Source organism: Crinia signifera, chromosome 5 (genome assembly GCF_055691185.1).
Source record: "Crinia signifera chromosome 5, ASM5569118v1, whole genome shotgun sequence".
Lineage (NCBI taxonomy): Eukaryota > Metazoa > Chordata > Amphibia > Anura > Myobatrachidae > Crinia > Crinia signifera.
Window position 1 is genome coordinate 247062085 of NC_139221.1, and position 21085 is coordinate 247083169.

Consider the following 21085-nt stretch of genomic DNA (forward strand, 5'->3'; position numbering starts at 1 on the left):
GCTTTCACACTGCCAAAACATTTCAAAAACCGGTATTTCTAAACGGTATTTTAAACGGGTCTGAGCCTTCACATTGCAGTAGATTACCGTTTTAAATACCGTTTAAGTACCATTCACATCAGTCAACCTGTTTAATCCCCTGAACACGTTTCAAGGCAGAATGCAGGGGCCAGCCTATCACAGGTCTGTAATCTGTTGTTTTTACTAAATACCATTTCAGAGCCATTCCCACTGCATAAAAAACAGCTCTGAAACGTGTAGGACTCTGCTTTTTAAACGTTTTGAAATACTGGTTATCTTTAACTGGTAAATCAACTCTGGCGCTTTCCCACTGCAGCCTTAAACGTTTTGAAATGGGAAAAAAACAGCAATATACCTTATACCGTTTAACAAGTGCGGTGTGGAAGGGGTATTAGTCTTCCTTGTCTCCTGACGTTTTAGTTATTTTTACTCTGATGGGTGACTCTGCTGAGCGATCTGAGCAATCTAGATTGCTCAGATCGCTCAGCACACAGCACTGCACAGCGCTATGTGCAGAGCGATATATCAGGGCCAGTGTTCTCCGGTAAGATATTGGCTCTGACTGGCAGTTAAATAGATTTATCCAGCATTTTGGATATTCATTTCTGGGTGATATCACCGCGCATCACTATCGCTTTGGCCCCTGCACACAGAGCGATGTAGGGGGATTTACTATGCGATCTAGTGAGATCACTTAGAAAATGCCCTGAAATCTCCGCTTAAGTTTATAGCCTGACTACAGGATTGCAGTATATTTGTCATAATTGTTTGCAGGTTATAGGGAACTTAACCCATTTTAGTTGTAGGAATGTAGTCAGTTTATATAGGTGTTTTGAGACACTTTTCCAAGTTTATTGGTTTGGAGATTGTATATCCTAGGTGCTGATTCAAATACCTTCTGGGACAATGACAGTAGCCCGATCTTGCACAGGACTTGCAGATTTTTGTTTGCAGCTTCACAGGACTGTGAGCATAAATCTGGAGCTACTGTAAGTGCGGCACATGCTGTAGTTGCACTTACTTGCCTGGACTCACAGGATAATTGACTCCCTAGAGCAGGGATGGGGAACCTTCAGCCCTCCAGCTGTTGAACTACACATCCCAGCATGCCCTGCAACAGTTTTAGTATGTCCAAATAGCAAAACTGTAGCAGGGGATGCTGGGATGTGCAGTTCAACAACAGCTGGAGGGCCGAAGGTTCCCTATCCCTACCCTAGAGTTTGGCTATTCAACAGCATTTGTTTATGATATTTCCAGTTATTTAATGGGTTCGATATGTGGTGTTGTGCCAGTAAAGTTGTTGAAGAATTTTTATCTCACGGATTCCATAAAGGAAAAGAGTTGGGCATAAAGAATATAAAGTATATAAGCAGATTTTACTTACATGGTCAATAATGCAAAAGTCTGTTCATATTGTAATACCGGCTCCATGTACATTTATTCCACATCTGTATGGAAATTTTAAGTGCACCCACACAATGAAGATAGTACAAGGCTTTATGCTTCATTGATTGTAAATAAATGGGTTGCAGGGGCGTAACTCCCAGAAGCAATGGAAGCGCCAGCCTCCGGGCTCCAAGCCTTGAAGAGGAACCTGCTTGTAAAGCCGCACCTGTGTGGCTCAGTGCAGGATTCAAGTGTGACCACTGCTCTTGCAATGGAGCTCTGAAGCCCACCAGTAATACATTGGCTTTATACCAGGAGCCCTGCTAACATCTGCAATAAGGGACAGGATGGCTCCTGCCTGGTACCACTTAGCCTGCACTGCAGCAAGTGATGGTGCTGGACGCTGAGATGATACACACAAGTGAATGTTGACACACACCATGGGCCTGATTCTAGTTCACTTGCAAAATAAACTTCTCTCTCTAATGGACAGAACCATGTGCACTGCAGGTGTGGCAGATGTAACATGTGGAGAGAGAGTTAGATGTGGGTGTTATTTTGTTTCTGTGCAGAGTAAATACTTGCTACTTTATTTTTACACTGTAATATAGATACCAGTTTGAAGTACATACCTCACCAAATGTAACTCTCTGTGCACATGTTACATCTGCCAAGAGAATTTGCTTTTGCAAGTGACCCAGAATCAGGCCCCATATTTGGGCTGAAAGAGGGGGGGCACCTAACTCCAACTTGCCTCTAGGAAACTGAGATGAATGTATGCCCCTGATGGGTTGTAATATTGAAATGCTTTGCCTCTGTAATGCTGTGCCTTCATTGTGATTAGGTAGTGGGTAACCAAAGGCGCAGAGATAGAGGGAGAGTAAGTACAAATTACCCTGGCTGATCTTGTTGGAGTCACCTGCTAGAGGTGGGGGCATTGTAACACAAGGGCCCTTATTCAGTTCTGATCGCAGTACAAATTTGTTCTCAAAATGGGCAAAACCATTCTGCACTGCAGGTGGGGCAGATGTTACATGTGTAGAGAGAGTTAGATTTGGGTGAGTTATTTTGTTTCTGTGCAGGGTAAATACTGGCGACATTATTTTTACTCTGCAATTTAGATTTCCGTTTCAACACACCCCACTGAAATGTAAATCTCTCTGCACATGTTACATCTGCCCCACCTGTAGTGCACATGGTTTTGCCCATTTTGAGAACAAATTTGTACTGCGATCAGATCTGAATAAGGGCCAAGGTCAGCTCATTTGTAAAAGAGAACTTTTCATACAAGCATAATCCTGAGTCTATAAATACCAGGATGGAGGAGAAAGAGTATTTTTTATATTTTATTTTCTGTATTGAAAAATAAATGTATGCTGTGTTTTACCCAAGAGGGGTAGGGTTTCATCATGGTCCTGAAATGATGACTTTTGTCCATAACATCCGACATTATTTTTTGTGTTAGGAAGGACATCCATAACTAGGGGGCATGGCCTCATGGGAACCCCTATGTCTGCAAGCCACACCTCCATTTCCTATCACTGTGGGGGCATGTCCAGCACTCTAGTAGCTGCTGGTCATGTCGCTAGTCCATCCTTCCACAGAATAGATAATGTGTGCTTATGACCAGCATCTATGCATCGCTGCTCTGCTACATATCAACCCCACCCCGCCATATTTGCATGAATGAATAAACTCATTTAAAGATGTATTTATCAATAAGTCCCCTTTTAGCTGTGACAACGCATACATTTTTATAATCACTGTCATAAAAAAACACCTTCTGATTTTCTGAGAAACTGTCCTGGAATGGTAAGGGATGTGAGTAAATGGGTGAAATTTAATAGGATGAGAGATTCAGAAAGTGAGAGATTTGGTAAGAAATCTCCAGATTTTTTTAAAGCAGCAATCATTTACACTGGAAACTCAAACTGGGTTTGCAGTGTAAATGGTTGCTGCTTAAAAAAACTGGAGATTTTCACTTTCACTTTCACTTTCTGATTCTCTCATCCTATCAAATTTCCTCCTATGGGTCTACTAATAAAAATACAATGTAAAAATAAAACAATGCTTAACAACTACTAAAGATTGAAACAGTATAAAACTTTATTTCAGTGTTAATTGTGGCAAATCTTTCCGCTGCGGGTTACTGCATGCAACAGCAATGATGTATGAGGTGATATGGGAGAAAAGCATGCTCAAGTTTTAGCCTGTAATGGAGTGTTCACGCCTTGATGAAATAGCCTGTCAAACTGTACTTGCTTATACAGTACCTACTACAGTACCTCATAATGTGGCAACCTGCAGCAGCAGCATGAAATACAGTACAGACGTGTTCATTCTAAATACTGTTACTTCATGTATATTAGTCCGCTCAGTACTGTAATACATAGCCTTGCATATACATCAGTGACAAAATGTGGCTTGGCATGCTCTGTAAGGTGAATTGCAGACCCATAGTCACACACGTGACTGAGTCAGGCTATTGTCCTAATGCACAAAGAAGTTGTCATTTTTCTCATTTTCCTGTTCTACATGTTAAAGCTGACATTTTATAAACAGAAAAAGCCCAAATCAGGAATGCTTCATGTAGACATAAATACAATGCAGTCACACCTCTCTTCCCAGGATGCCGAAAGTGTAAAGAAAAGTTAGTTCCAGAGCAGTCATTAGCTCTGTGGGTGCTCTGTACTCACCGAGTCACGAAGTAGCAGTTCTTAGCCCTCAGTGTTTAGTAGCTTGCAGCAGCCAGTTTGAAGAAAACATTTTTGTCCAGTTATCTACTACTCTGAAACCCCACTAATATGCACTGCGCAGTGTGAGCCTAAATGTCATTACAATTTCTTGTAAGATTTAAATTGGCCATAGAACTTACCAGAACTATTCTTGTTAGGCTGGATATCATGGATTCTAATTTAAAATAATAATACTAATTTGTTCTGAGACAGGCTTTGGGTGACTCATTGGGACTGGTTCCATGGCAGACGATTTTTAAAATGCATGGCTTTCACTGATCTCAATGATTTGATATAACCCATAAAACACAGTCTGGCAGATGTATTAAGCCTTAACAAGAGATAAATGCAAGGGTGATAAGGAGAGATAAACGTCCAGCCAATGACCTGCCAACTGCCATGTTACAGGCTGTGTTTGAAAAAAGTCAGCAAGGAGCTGATTGGCTGGACATTTAGCTCTCCTTATCACCCTAGCATTTATCTCTTGTTAAGGCTTAATACATCTGCCCCACACTGAGAGATTTGGTAAGAAATATCCAGGTTTTTTAAAGCGGCAATCATTTACACTGCAAAATCAAACTGGTTGCTGCTTTAAAAAAACTGAAGATTTCTTACCAAATCTCTCACTTTCTGAATCTCTCATCATATTACATTTCTCTCACATTTTGAGGGAGAAGCTGATCATATCATCAGATGGCCATACATCAGAAAGACATTGCACCCAATCATACAATCTCATTGGATTATAAAATGGATTGTATGCATATTGTGTGCACATCGTGTGCACACAATCATACAATCTCCTGGCCCCGGGAGATTGGAGGATTGGTCCTCTGATCTGATGTGCTGCACGCCAGATCAGTTGGGATTGGGAGCAGATTGCGTGAGCTTTTAAGTACATGCAATTTGTCTTTAGATGGCTCATACAACCAGAGTCATGTGACACTCCCTCAGAGGATTGCTGCATTCGGGATATTTAATAATGGAGTAGCGCAGCAGATGTGAGCAGATTGGTAGTTGCTGGCAACTTGTAAATTAAAAAAAATAAAATTAAAAAACTGGATTATTGGTACTCCTATCCTTTTCATCCTAGTAGGTCCGCCCCCTATTTAAATGAAGCTTCAATCATACAATCATACAGCAGATGGATTGTATGACGGATTGTATTATAGATTGTGAGTACATTGTGTGTCCAAAAACCAAGGACTGCCTGGGAGTTGAAGGGAAATTGGACACAACCATGATTGCAAGACCGGCCTTTCTGATGTATGGCCACCTTAAAGGTGTGTACACATGGGCAAAAATCGCTGGCAATATGGTCGCTGAGCAACCATATTGCCAGCGATTGGAGTGTGCACCAGCGATAAATCGCCGGGTGCGCACTCCTGTTTTTAGCCCCTTATGATCACTGATTCCCTCTGTGTCTCCCCCGGCAGAGGTTTCCTGTCATCAGCGACCATCTCTGGTCGCTGATGAAATGGAGACACTGAGCAATATATCTCCCCCATGTGTACACAGCTCTACACAGCACATGATTCTCCCCTTAGGATACCATTTCTATCTGAAAACTAGCATTTTGGTTTTATCAATATACTGCACAGGTCATACCAAGAACATAAAAGAATGTATCCATGAGCAACTGAATGTTGCCATTTTTATTTAATTTTACTAAAAAAAATCCTTCCCAGTGCTGCCTCCGGCCAGACTATGAATGGATATTCTGGAGTAGTATTATGTGGAGGGGGGAGATACAAAAAATAACTGTACTTCGGTGATACTGACTTCTACAATGGTCACAGGGGAATAGCAAGGGTGCTTGGTAACCAGTACTAAGGTAAATATAACACACTGTAGAGTTAATATTACACTGGGTACGTGGGGCATATATTTGGGTCTTAGTGACTACTATGTAGGGTAACATAATAGCGAGTGGATACGCCATGGCGTGGACACTAATGTGCATTTTACAGCTGCGGGCCCTGGAAGAGCTCCTTGAACAGGCACTGATGGTGACACTTGGTGCAGGCGTACTGAGCCAAGGCCATCCTCTGACAGTGGTCAGTCAGGGATCTGGGGGTGAGGACGGTTCCCGATCAGAGGGTAGACAGACAGTCAATAATAAGTTGACATAAAAATGTTGACATGCACAAGGTCGCCAGTGACAAAATGTTGATATACACAAGGTTATTGACAAAAGGTTGACATGCACAAGGTCAACAATGAGAAAAGGTCGACATAAGCAAAAGGTCGACATGGGGATGGTCGAAACATAACGATGTCGACATGGGTTTTCAAATTTATTTCGTGTCAATGTCTACACCTGAGCATGTGGACCCCGATTAATGTAGCACTTGGCACATTTTACTATTCCCAATTGGTGTCCACGTAGATGTTAAAGTGTAAAGAAGGCCCCCCCCCCCCCCCCCCCCAAAAAAAGTCATTAAAACTTACGTAGACTTTTTTAATGTGTCAACCGTTGCGATGTCGGCCTTTTGCCATTCTGTCTGGTGCCTGCACATATCCTTATTATCCTTCCCACGTACACACTCTGCCTGCTGCCCCCCCTGTTTAAAGGGAAAGGGGAGGCTGGCACTCTGTGCAGCGGCATTGGCATTTCTCCTCAATCCTGACCCCGCTCTTAGCTCCAGATCCCGTGGCATCACACTGCTGCTGTGCCCCCTCCCTGTTTGATCAAAGCAGAAGTGGGTCCCCTTTTCTTTTCAGGCCCTGTTAGCAAGACAGTTTGCTTGAGAATCTGTTAGCATCACGCTACTTTTTTTTGTTATTTCCGATGCAGGAGACTGTGCTGATTAATTTGATGTATGACACTCAGGGCTATTTTTCAGCAGGCTCCAGCAGGAACTGAGGCCCTTATTCTAGTTCACTCTTTCTGACAAAATATTTCTTAGATGGACAAAACCATGTGCACTGCAGGTGAGGCTGGTGTTACTTGTGCAGAGATAATTAGATTTGGGTGGGGTTTTACTTCAAAGTGAGATCTATATTGCAGTGTAAAAATAAAGCAGTCAGTATTTACCCTGCACAGAAACAAAATGACTCACCCAAATCTAATTCTCTCTGCACATTTTAAATCTGCCCCCCTGCAGTGCACATGGTTTTTGTCCATCTAAGAAATATTTTGTCAGAAAGAGTGAACTAGAATAAGGGACTCAGTTCCTGCTGGAGCCTGCTGAAAAATAGCTTTGATGACACTTGTATATCTGGGTGCGACTGAGTCTCTGAATCTGTACACAAAGTGCTCCAATGTAACACCAGCAGCTTTTTTCCAATTTAAGTTCTATTCTGTTCTAACAGTCACACTCAGGGTCGGATGCACCTTTCCTAAATTTCATTTTCTATCCTGCTAAATCGCGGGGTTTAGCCTATAAACAATTGGCAAAACCCCGCTCAGCACAAATCAGCCAGCATACATCATGGGTGCATCAGTTGTGTGCCGCGTTCTGTGCTGAGGCTGGAATCGCCCCTTGGGATACAGGGCTTTACAGTAGTACTACACTAACATTTCCTGTATTGTCTCTGCTGTGTAAACAATGGCTCTTTATATAAATATATACATACAATTAACTCCATGCCCTTAAAATGTATTGTGTAATGATAACTAATTTTTATCTGTTAAAAATACTGGTAAGTTTACATTTATTAGCTATTACTAGCTGCATTATACGAGTCAATGCTTGGCAAAGAGCATTAACCACCTACTGAGTAATGTTGTGCACACACGGTTGCTATTTTGACTTGCGATTTTAACATAGTCAATATCACATAGCATAGCAAATAATCAAAATCACACCATGTTTAGCCATACCTGATGGTGATTCTATCCTGGTGCGTGGACCTGCGGCACCGGAATCAAAAGTAGAAATAGACTGTGCAGCACAGTCTATTTCTACTATCTCGGAACGAGGACCATGCTGCTCAATGCATCATGGAACCCTGCCCCCCCTCCACCAGTGCTGACCCGCCCTCTCTGCCAGTAGATGTGCCAAAACCCGGCTCAAATCGATATGGGTCAGCACCACGTGTATACACCTTAAGTTTGTACAGGACACATTCACTGTTTATTTGTGTAAGTATATCCACTGGATTTAAACACCTATGACCCCATAGATTAGCAATAAATTGCCAGATCGGTAAATAGGGAATATTAAGCATGATTAAAAATCCTGAGTCGATACAACTAAGCTATTTGCAGTTTCGTTGACCCCCTAAGGGATCGTCGATAATTGTGACCTGCCAATTTAAATTTCGTCGGTGGATCTGTGGTACCGGTGGAATCGCAGCTGTTGATGTATAGGGTCTGTTAGTTAAGATTATCTTTAATTGGAAACAAAATATGGTACTTGTTTCCTAGCACGGCCACAATCGCGGGCATCGCGGGTAATTTTTAATGGTCTGCGATGCGACCGACGCGATGGCCGCGATTTACCATTGAAATGCATTGGAAAAAGTCAAAATCGTGTCGGTCGCATCGTATGCGGCCAAAATAAGCATAAGATGGTACCGACGCGATGCCCGCGATTTGCCATAGGGAACAATGTAAAATGCCTCAATTTTACCAAATCAACATAGGGAACAATGTTAAATGGGCCAGAGACCCCCAAAAAAACCCCTGACCAGTGAAATGGCCCCCCAAAAATAGTTAACGCCACCCCACGATCAACGTGAACCCGAAGCGTGTCGAGCGCAGCGAGCCCGCGAGGGGCGGCGGTACGCGTCCTCTGACCTTTTTATACCCCCACTATCCACGTCGGCGTGGAGTTGAGAATAGATTAGTGTGGCGAGTGCAGTGAGCCACCGAGCCCGAAGCGTGGCGAGCGCAGCGAGGCCCGCGAGGGGACGCGGACACCTGTGAAGTCCGCAAAGGGACGCGTTTACCTGTGAAGGTATCCGCGTCCCCTCGCGGGGCTCGCTGCGCTCGCCACACTAATCTATTCTCAACTCCACGCCGACTTGGATAGTGGGGGTATGAAAAGGTCGGAGGACGCATACCGCGGTCCCTCGCGGGCTCGCTACGCTCGCCACGCTTCGGGTTCACGTTGATCGTGGGGTGGCGTTAACTATTTTTGGGGTGCCATTTCACTGGTCAGGGTTTTTTTTTGGGGTCTCTGGCCCATTTAACATTGTTCCCTATGTTGATTTGGTTAAATTGAGGCATTTTACATTGTTCCCTATGGGAAATCGCGGACATCGCGTCGGTCGCATCGCATGCGATTTTTTAGCCCGCATGCGATGCGACTGACGCGATTTTTTTACCTGCGATGCCCCAGATCAAAATCGTTGTGGCCGTGCTAGGAAACAAGTACCCAAAATATTTATGATTAAGATACTCACATCTTACAGCATAATGCTGGCATTACAAATGTTTAATATGCAGAAGATACCTGAAATTGGTGTTTAACACAATCATCCTCAAAGGACACCTAATGCAGTGTTAGGCTTCATTAGTCAGGTCCCTTAAATATTGGGAAGTGTTTCATGTCATTGTATAATTAGTAAGCTTAACTAAAAAAGCCAATTAGTGGGCTCTACTCTCATTATAAAAAAATTAAGAATTAACATACAACTCTCCAGAATACAGCAGAATGGTTGCTGAGTTGCTAGTAATGTACACGCACACACTGGACACTCATTTACAGTATATTGACAGACCCACTGGCTACTCATTTACACACTGGGCAAACATCTACAGGAATAGTCACACCGGGCACACATTTATAAGAACAGAGGCAGATCTTACTTTTGATGAGAAGGAGGTAATGAGGGACTTAATGAGAATGAATTGATGAGGGAGTTAATCATTATAGAGTACTTAAGGTTGTTGTGGTTTTTCTAATGAGATTGAAGGAGTTAATAATTGAAAGGATTAATTTATGATGAAGGTTATGATATATGACAGTCACAAAAATAATTGTAATAATATATGATGGTTACTTGGAAGCTCTCTGTTTTGTACAGTATGATGGGTGCTAGAATTCTCTCTCTCTCTATCTCTCCCCTCTCTCTCTCTCTCTTTCCCTTTTTCTCTCTCTCTCCCCTCTCACTATCTCTCCCCTCTCTCTCCCTTTCTCTCTCTCTCTCCCCTCTCTCTCTCTCTCTCTCCCCCTCTCTCTCTCTCTCCCCCCCCCCTCTCTCTAAGTATAGATTGATGTATATACAGTACCGTGAGTATCTTACTTAGTTTCTGCTAGGGATGCTTAGTACATAGTACTTAGTACAAACTTTTTTGGGTCTGTGACCGGACGCAACTTGCTGAACAGTCCAGACTGGGTTTGGCTCTCACAGGACTAGACCAATATGGGCTTCCCTCTTACCATCAGTAACTGCCTGTTACTGACACCACCCACTGCTTTACTGACACCACCCATACCACCGGCACCTGAATACCGCTTACTGTTGTGTAACAGTTCCAACATACAGTACATACCGAGTGGTGTCGGTTGATCGCCACTGTCCTAGACCAGGCCCTGCATGTTAGCTGACGGAGTACAGAGTTTGGAGATGCTGGGCTCACCCCAGTGTAGGTAGAGAATGGGACTACATTTTTCATATTCCTGTTGTTTGCAAGATGAAGGCAGCTGTCTTGAATGCAAGATGTTTATTGCTCATAGTCTTAAAAAAGACTACTGCCTCTTTCAAGAGACTACTCTGACACTCTGCTGCTTCGGAAGATGCAGCATCAGATCCACTGCAGGACATCGGACTTCTGAGAAAACCTACGGTTACTCAGGATGTCTGGTAAAATCACAGTGCTGGGACCAGTAAACATGCACCCAAGAACGCAGTCACTGGCGATGCCACACCCAGAAAATGGGTCAACAGGCGGTTTTCATGAACGCTCCCCATTGTCTTCCCTAAAAGCCAGCAGCATGTCAGTCCTGCTTTTGGGTCACTGCAATCTGTATTGCAGAGCCAGATCTGCACATGACCAGTAGGGGGGCGGGGGGCAGTGGGGGTTCATGCGGGGTGGAGGCAGTATGCGAAGAGAAGCCTTGTTTCGCCAGCTTTTGCTTGGGATACCCCCGCAGTGAAAACCCAGCGCATAAGTTTTCCTGCATAACAAAATGCTGTAAAAACCCATATAACAGGGCATGAGTTTTCCTGCATAACAAAATGCTGTAAAAACCCATATAACGGTTTTTTTTACTCCATTTTTCCTTTACTGCATCCCTTCCCCTTAGTGAGAAATCAGAACTGCACCAGAAACAGTTACCTGTCAGCTTTCGTATGATTGGTAAGAAGACATTCCTGCGGCTCAGCCAGCAGAAAATGTAATTGTTATGGAAAATGAAAAAGATTATTTAATGCACAGATCTATGAGCAAATCCCAGTAAGTGGGACAGGAACCTTTGGTCATGCTTGGAAGCAGAAAGTAGGGTGAATGAAAACATAGGAGAATATGTTCCTTTAAAATAATATTTCTGGATGGATAATACAATTCTCCGCGGGTTCAACCAACTCTCTATTAACCCCTTCACGACATTTGACGTATATATACGTCATGGCCGGGAAGTACTTCCCGACACATGACGTATATATACGTCATGACTTTAAACTGTCACTGCGTCTAGAGACGCAGTGACAGAGGGACGATGTCTGCTGTCCCTGACAGCAGACATGTCCCTGCATGCCCAGGGGGGGCTGCGATGCCGCCCCCCCGTCGGCGATCGCTGTGATTGGCTGTTCAGTGTGAACAGCCATTCACAGCGGTTTCCTGTGTTACTGGTGAATCAGACGCTCGGTAACACAGGTGTCAATCACCGCCGGGCGTCAGGGGGCATGAGGGGGTCATCGGTGACGATGACACCTCACCCCACCCTCACCCCACCTGCCCCCAAGGCTGTGATTGGTCCGTGGGACCCACGGACCAATCACAGCCAAGGCGCGACATTTAAACTAACGGTGACTGCGCTGCAGACGCCATTCCGGTCTGGAATTGCGTGCAGAGCGGTCACCGTGCCTATCTGCCGTGATACTGACCTGATCCTTGCTAATACTTACCTGATCCTTGCAAATACCTTACCTGATCACTTGATCACTGCTTGTAGCGTGCTGGACGCTTCCTGGATCTGACTTCCTGAGACTTCCTGCTGCTGCTGCAGTGTGATAGAGAGATAGAGAGAGAGATAGAGAGAGATAGAGAGAGATAGAGAGAGAGATAGTGACAGAGAGAGCTATATTTTGTGTCTGCTACCCCCCCTTTTTGGGGGTGCAGGGTTTTTTTTATATATAACTGTCAGTGCTGCTGCTGCAGTGTCATAGAGTGATAGATAGTGATAGATAGTGATAGATAGTGATAGAAAGTGAGAGATAGAGAGATTTGTGTCTGCTACCCCCCCTTTTTGGGGGTGCAGGGTCAGTGCTGCTGCTGCAGTGTCATAGAGTGATAGATAGTGATAGATAGTGAGAGATAGAGAGAGATAGTGACAGAGAGTGATAGAGAGTGTATATTTTGTGTCTGCTACCCCCCCTTTTTGGGGGTGCAGGTTTTTTTTTATACATATAACTGTCAGTGCTGCTGCTGCAGTGTCCTAGAGTGATAGATAGTGAGAGATAGTGATAGATAGTGAGAGATAGTGAGAGATAGAGAGAGATAGTGACAGAGAGTGATAGAGAGTGTATATTTTGTGTCTGCTACCCCCGCCTTTTGTGCTGATCACTATATCTGAGGTGATCAGCAACACTGTGATTTTGTGGGTGTCCTGTGGCCACTGTGCGCTGATCAGTGACGTACATCACTGATCAGCTTTTTCGGCACAGGGTTGATCTATTTTTTTTTTTTTTTTTGATCAAATTCCTGTTGCCTTTGAGCGCTGTTCAGTGACGGACGTTACTGACCAACATCTGTGCTCAATTTTTGGCGCAGGACCTTTTTTTTTGTTTTTTTAACCCCTTCAATTTTTTTTTTTTTAACCCCTTCAATTTTTTTTTTTTTTAACCCCTTCAATTTTTTTTTTTTGTATAAAGTATTTTTTTTTTCTGCACTACATACACACTACACACTACATACCCCCCGGGTTGAAATAAAGTTTGTACCCCCCCCTACACTATACACGTGTTGAAACATTTCACTACCAGTAACACAAAAATAAAAATGGCATCCCAAATGTCATCCCAAATGTCATCCCAAATGTCATCCCAGTCATCCAGAAGAATGTATTCAGTGGAGGAGGCATATGCCATGCTTGCCTCTGATTCTGACACAGCCAGTGAGGCAAGCGGGGAATTTGAAGGATTCGTCTTAAGCTCCTCTTCCTCCTCTGGTGATGAGGGACCCCCTCAAAGACGCCCCCGTAGAGCAGCTGAGACCCCCCCCCCCAATAATTGATCTCGTATGGACCCCACCACCAGACAATTTTGAGCCCCAGGTTCCTGAGTTTTTGGCCATGCCAGGAATCCAATTTGATTCCACAGGTCTCAGAGAAATTGACTTTTTCAAATTATTTTTCTCTGATGATTTTATAAATTTAATGGTGGACCAAACTAATTTATATGCCCAGCAGTTTATTGCTCAAAACCCCACGTCATCATTTGCTAGGTGGACCCCTGTAGATGCAGTAGAGATGATGACGTTTTGGGGTCTGGTGTTTCATATGGGCATAGTAAAAAAGCCACAAATTAGGCAATATTGGAGTACAGATGTTCTGTACAGCACCCCATTTTACCGTATGGCCATGACTCGGGCTCGTTTTGAGGCAATCCATAAATTTATACATTACACCGATAATGCACAGTGCCCACCCAGAGATGATCCCACCTTTGACAGGCTATTCAAAGTCAGGCCGGTCATTGATCATTTCAGTGCCAAATTTGCAGAGCTATACATCCCTGATAAATGTATTAGTATCGACGAGTCCCTAATACATTTTAAAGGAAGGGTTAAATTCCGCCAGTACCTTCCCAGTAAGAGGGCAAGGTATGGCATAAAAATGTATAAGCTGTGTGAAAGCACCACAGGGTACACCCACAAGTTTAGGGTATATGAAGGGAAGGATTCAAGAATTGAACCGCCAGAATGCCCCCCCTCCCTCGTAGGTGTTAGTGGAAAAATTGTCTGGGATTTAATGCACCCCTTCCTGGATAAGGGTTATCACCTCTATGTGGATAACTTTTACACTAGCATCCCCCTGTTTAAGGCCCTTGGTTCAAGAGGTACAGCAGCTTGCGGTACTGTGCGCAAGAACCAAAGAGGCCTCCCCAAAACGCACATTGCCCAAGTACTAAGAAGGGGTGAAAGCAGGGGAATATGCACCGAAAATATGTTGTTGGTCAAATATAAGGACAAGAGGGATGTCCTTATACTGACAACAATTCATGGAGACAGTACCACCTCCATCCCTGTACGAGGTACCAGTACCCACACCTCAAAACCAAATTGTATCCTAGATTACAATAAGTACATGGGCGGAGTGGATCTTTCAGATCAGGTACTGAAGCCGTACAGTGCCCTGCGGAAAACAAATATCTGGTACAAGAAGCTGGCCGTGTATATCATCCAGATGGCACTGTATAACGCTTACGTGCTATTCCGTTCTACCGGCCAGAGGGGGACATTTATGCACTTTCAAGAGGAAGTCATAAAGGGCCTAATATTTGGGAACCAGCAGGCAGAGGGCCCCAGTACTTCTAGTACTGGCCCCCGTATTGTACCAGGGCAGCATTTTCCCAACGAAATCCCCTCCACTGCAAGAAAGGGCAGGACACAAAAAAGGTGCAAAGTTTGCTATAAAAAGGGAATAAGAAAGGAAACTATTTTCCACTGTGAAACTTGCCCCGACAAACCCGGCCTATGTATAAAGGAGTGTTTCAAAATATACCACACATCTATGGATTATTAGGTTCATCATTTCACCGTGCTTCGGGGGTCTTGCTAATGCCACATAGCACCCACCATTCATTCCACCAGAATCTGAGCTGCAAAATCCAAAAATCACTCCTTCCCTTCTGAGTCCTGCCATGCACCCAACTGGTATTTTTTGGTCACATGTGAGGCATTGCCGTACTCTGGAGAAATGGGGGCACAGATTTTGGGGTGCTTTGTCTCCTTCATTCCTTGTGAAAATGAAAAATTTTGAGCCAGAAGTACATTTTTGTGTAAAAAAATGTAATTTTTCATTTTCACAGCCCAGTTGTACCAAAATTGGTGAAACCCCTGGGGGTTTGAAATGTACACTATACCCCTAGATGAATTCCCTGAGGGGTGTAGTTTGCAAAATGGGGTCACTTGTGGGGGGGTTCTACTGTATTGGTAATGCAACATAGCACCCACCATTCATTCCCTAAAAATCTGTGCTCCAAAATCCAAAAATCACTCCTTCCCTTCTGAGTCCTGCCATGCACCCAACTGGTATTTTTTGGTCACATGTGAGGCATTGCCGTACTCTGGAGAAATGGGGGCACAGATTTTGGGGTGCTTTGTCTTCTTCATTCCTTGTGAAAATGAAAAATTTTGAGCCAGAACTGCATTTTTGTGTAAAAAAATGTAATTTTTCATTTTCACTGCCCAGTTGTATCAAAATTGGTGAAACCCCTGGGGGTTTGAAATGTACACTATACCCCTAGATGAATTCCCTGAGGGGTGTACTTTGCAAAATGGGGTGACTTGTGGGGGGGTTCCACTGTATTGGTGCTTTGGGAGTCTTGCTAATGCAACATGGCACCCACCATTCATTCCACCAAAATCTGTGCTGCCAAATCCAAAAATCACTCCTTCCCTTCTGAGTCCTGCCATGTGCCCAACTGGTATTTTTTGGTCACATGTGAGGCATTGCCGTACTCGGGAGAAATTGGGGCACAGATTTTGGGGTGCTTTGTCTCCTTCATTCCTTGTGAAAATGAAAAATTTTGAGCCAGAACTGCATTTTTGTGTAAAAAAATGTAATTTTTCATTTTCACTGCCCAGTTGTATCAAAATTGGTGAAACCCCTGGGGGTTTGAAATGTACACTATACCCCTAGATGAATTCCCTGAGGGGTGTACTTTGCAAAATGAGGTGACTTGTGGGGGGGTTCCACTGTATTGGTGCTTTGGGAGTCTTGCTAATGCAACATAGCACCCACCATTCATTCCACCAAAATCTGTGCTGCAAAATCCAAAAATCACTCCTTCCCTTCTGAGTCCTGCCATGCGCCCAACTGGTATTTTTTGGTCACATGTGAGGCATTGCCGTACTCGGGAGAAATTGGGGCACAGACTTTGGGGTGCTTTGTCTCCTTCATTCCTTGTGAAAATGAAAAATTTTGAGCCAGAAGTGCATGTTTGTGTAAAAAAAATGTAATTTTTCATTTTCACAGCCCAGTTGTACCAAAATTGGTGAAACCCCTGGGGGTTTGAAATGTACACTATACCCCTAGATGAATTCCCTGAGGGGTGTACTTTGCAAAATGGGGTGACTTGTGGGGGGGTTCCACTGTATTGGTGCTTTGGGAGTCTTGCTAATGCAACATAGCACCCACCATTCATTCCACCAAAATCTGTGCTGCAAAATCCAAAAATCACTCCTTCCCTTCTGAGTCCTGCCATGCGCCCAACTGGTATTTTTTGGTCACATGTGAGGCATTGCCGTACTCGGGAGAAATTGGGGCACAGACTTTGGGGTGCTTTGTCTCCTTCATTCCTTGTGAAAATGAAAAATTTTGAGCCAGAACTGCATGTTTGTGTAAAAAAATGTAATTTTCCATTTTCACATCCCAGTTGTACCAAAATTGGTGAAACCCCTGGGGGTTTGAAATGTACACTATACCCCTAGATGAATTCCCTGAGGGGTGTACTTTGCAAAATGGGGTGACTTGTGGGGGGGTTCCACTGTATTGGTGCTTTGGGAGTCTTGCTAATGCAACATGGCACCCACCATTCATTCCACCAAAATCTGTGCTGCCAAATCCAAAAATCACTCCTTCCCTTCTGAGTCCTGCCATGCACCCAACTGGTATTTTTTGGTCACATGTGAGGCATTGCCGTACTCGGGAGAAATTGGGGCACAGATTTTGGGGTGCTTTGTCTCCTTCATTCCTTGTGAAAATGAAAAATTTTGAGCCAGAACTGCATTTTTGTGTAAAAAAATGTAATTTTTCATTTTCACTGCCCAGTTGTATCAAAATTGGTGAAACCCCTGGGGGTTTGAAATGTACACTATACCCCTAGATGAATTCCCTGAGGGGTGTACTTTGCAAAATGGGGTGACTTGTGGGGGGGTTCCACTGTATTGGTGCAACATAGCACCCACCATTCATTCCACCAAAATCTGTGCTGCAAAATCCAAAAATCACTCCTTCCCTTCTGAGTCCTGCCATGCACCCAACTGGTATTTTTTGGTCACATGTGAGGCATTGCCGTACTCGGGAGAAATTGGGGCACAGATTTTGGGGTGCTTTGTCTCCTTCATTCCTTGTGAAAATGAAAAATTTTGAGCCAGAACTGCATGTTTGTGTAAAAAAATGTAATTTTCCATTTTCACATCCCAGTTGTACCAAAATTGGTGAAACCCCTGGGGGTTTGAAATGTACACTATACCCCTAGATGAATTCCCTGAGGGGTGTAGATTGCAAAATGGGGTGACTTGTGGGGGAGGTTCCTAACTTTTAGCACTTATGGTGCCTAGAAACCTACATGGTGCCTAAAAAAAAATCTCATAAAAAGGAGGCTCCAAAATCAAGTAGGTGCTCCTTCTATTATGAAGCCTGTGGTTTGGTCAACGTGCACACTAGGGCCACATATAGGATATTTTTGAAAACAAAAGAATTGGGGGAATCAATTTTTAGTCACATTTCTCTAGTAAAATCTACTGTATTCGTTAGAAAAATGTATTAAAATTGAAACTCTGCAAAAAAAAAGAAATTTTGAAATTTCACCTACACTTTGTTTTAATTCCTGTGAAACACCTAAAGGGTTAACAAACTTCCAAAATGCTGTTTTGAATACTGTGAGGGGTGCAGTTTTTGAAATGGCATCATTTATGGGGGTGTCTCACATACAAGTCCCTCAAAGTCACATCAGAACTGAACTGGTCCCTAAAAAAATCAGTGTTTGAAATTTTCTTGAAAATTTGAGAATTTGCTAGTCATATTTGAAGCCTCCTAGTGTCCAAAAAAATGAAAAGGAGGTTGAAATAATGATTGCAACATAAAGTAGACATATGGTCTTTGTTAGTTATTAACTATTTTGAGGGGTATGATTATTTGTCTCACAAGCAGAAAATGTGACATTTTGCATATTGCTAAATTTTCCATTTTTTCACGATATTTTGGTATTTTTCACAAAAAAACACAGACTGTATCGACCAAAATTTACCACTAACTTGAAGTACAATGTGTCACGAGAAAACAATCTCAAAATCACTGGGATAAGTAAAAGCAAAAAAAAGTTATCCCCACTTAAGTGAGACATGTCAGATTTGAAAAAAAGGGCTCTGTCATGAAGGTACAAACTGGCTCTGTCATGAAGGGGTTAATGGAAGTTAGAAATGCGGATCATTTCCATTTAAAGAGTCAATGGAGATCACATTGCCCTACTTTCTAATTTGGATGTAAGAACAGATGGCAGGTTGTCACTGATACTATACATTGTTTATTTAATAAAAATATGTCATACTTTGTTTCCATAACGATGTTTATTTTGGTGAAAAAGACACATTTTGCTGCATAATGCAGCATTACATTCTTGCATTGTTTTCTGCTAATTACTATGGATTTCATCATACGGTATATACTTTGGGAAAATCGGTAAAACAAATGAAACTGATATGTTTTACTGAGTCTAGCCATTTTGGGCATCCTTTCAAAGGGACAGGGATTTGCTAAGGGCTGTAGAAAGTGACTTCTTGCAATAAGTGCCGCTGCAAAAAGACCATCCTACAGGATTGGATACACCCAAACCCACCTTTATTTTTAGTATGGATTGGATTGAAGCAATGGGGTTTATTTTGGTTGACTCACTCGGATGCGAATTTGCACACCTTGCGAGTCAACCAGAACCCGCCCTGCGGAAGTTGGTGCTCCGGCCCCCCCTTCGCACGCCGGGTTCATTTGCCCGGCATGCATATGGATGTTTTACATAAACATCCATTCGCAGGCCAGGGGGAACCTCCCGCATCATTCGATGGTCGCCAACCATATTAATATGTGGGGCATGCACGCATATATAAAGTGAATCACTTATATATTCGTGCACATTCGGGAGGAAGTGGGTGGGCAACTGACATCCGGTGATGTCAACTGCCCGACCCCAGCGCCAAGGGCACGAGACGATTACCATGGGAACGCCCATGATACGTTTTGATAAGGAAAAGCGTTTCCTCCTTTTTTGACACATGAGAAAGTTTTATCACAACCATGCCAACATCAGTACAATCCCAAATTCATAATAGTATGCGGCTGACTCAGTGTTATGAAACTCGTATTTTGCTTGGTGATCCTTCTATTGAGTTATCCTGCGGGTGAGCATATTCATTTTCAATGCTTTTAAAATAAAAAATTAATTAAAAATATCTGTTTAGCCAGAGATGGGCACTGACGTCATGTGACCGGGGGACCGAATTCAGCCCACAACGAGTTCTGAATCACCCCCTTTGTGTTTTTAATGCATTATTTTTTTAAATCAAGCACTAAATGTAAGTCAGGAGAAAAGGTTTTGATGAATACAATTTAAATCTAGCGTTGTAATAGAATAAAATTATAGGAATGTGTCAATAATAAGCCATTCATTTTATTTCATATGTGCTGTTGTGGTGTTCTTTAGCAACTACAAAGCACAGTGACAGCTAATAGATGACAATGTGCCTATAATTACATATTAAACATGAATGCAGTACTGTAACATGTGCAATAGTAAACAAGTTATTATACAAACTCACTTTACAATGGCTCAACACTGTAATGCCTAATGTTTGTGACACTGAGTTTTGGTTCAAATTGACTCTATAACACAGTGTTGTGCAGTTTGACCACCGTATTTATACAGTATAATTGGCTGTGAAGTCTTATATTATAGCCACTATATTATTATTTAATTGGTATTTAAATTGTGCTGTTATTTTATTTGTAGCTCAAGCACCCAGCTTACCTGCTGTCCGAATCGCCTCTCTGCGTGACCTCCCTGACAAGCTACAAGAGCTGTACCAGCAGGGATTCACAGTGGCAGCAATACACCCGTTTGTGCAGTCCAGTGAAGGGAGCGAGAGGATTCCCCAAGAGGAGATGTTCCGAGTTGTCCTCATCAAGAAAACAGAAAGGTAATCCACTATTCATATTGTTTGGTTGCTTTCTTATTATTTGTCTCCATATAGAATTAAGCGCATATAGATTTGAATGGAATTTTGTGCTTTTTTTTGTCAAACTGCTTACAGTATGCACAAAAAATGATTCTGCATCTATCCCCAGGCGGGTATGGATCATTAGGTCTACAACAAGTTGGTCCACAAGCATTGGGTCCGCGCCATAAGGTCGACATGCAGAAAGGTCGACATTGGTCTAGGTCGAATTTGGTAACAAATTTGGCCCCTGCCCGGTGATCAGGGTTTGCGCAAGAGCATTTCTGCACATGTGCAAACCCTGATTGTGAGAGGCCGCAGCAAGTTACTCGCTCGCCGGGCCGTTGGCAGTGGGGAGAAACTGGGGCGGATGGGTGCAGAACGGCGCTGAGCCGTGGGAACGCCCAGCATTTTATCAGCGTCCCCATGAAAACACTGGGCATTCCCATGGGTACATGTGGGGGCTGATGCCTGCCTGGGGTGGGCGGCTGACTTCGCATGACTTATATTTGCGAAGACAGAAGAAATAATTTGCGGTGACAGTGACATAATTTCGCCTGCGGCAGTGACACATGAGGGGATGAGTCTTTGTTACACATAAAAGGGAGAATGGGGGATAAAAAGGTGAGAAGGAGCAATGGCACTGAGAGGGGGAGGAGCCGGTACAGATTCATTGAAT

The 21085-nt window shown here is 43.3% G+C and overlaps 1 protein-coding gene across 1 annotated transcript in view; it reads left to right on the forward strand.

The window, feature by feature from the left end:
- Positions 1-21085, forward strand: part of RFTN1 (raftlin, lipid raft linker 1) — a 308799-nt gene that overhangs the window by 127789 nt on the left and 159925 nt on the right. The window contains exon 3 of the mRNA XM_083188794.1: positions 20202-20388. Coding sequence (XP_083044920.1) covers positions 20202-20388 — 187 coding nt within the window. The remainder of the gene's footprint in view (positions 1-20201; positions 20389-21085) is intronic.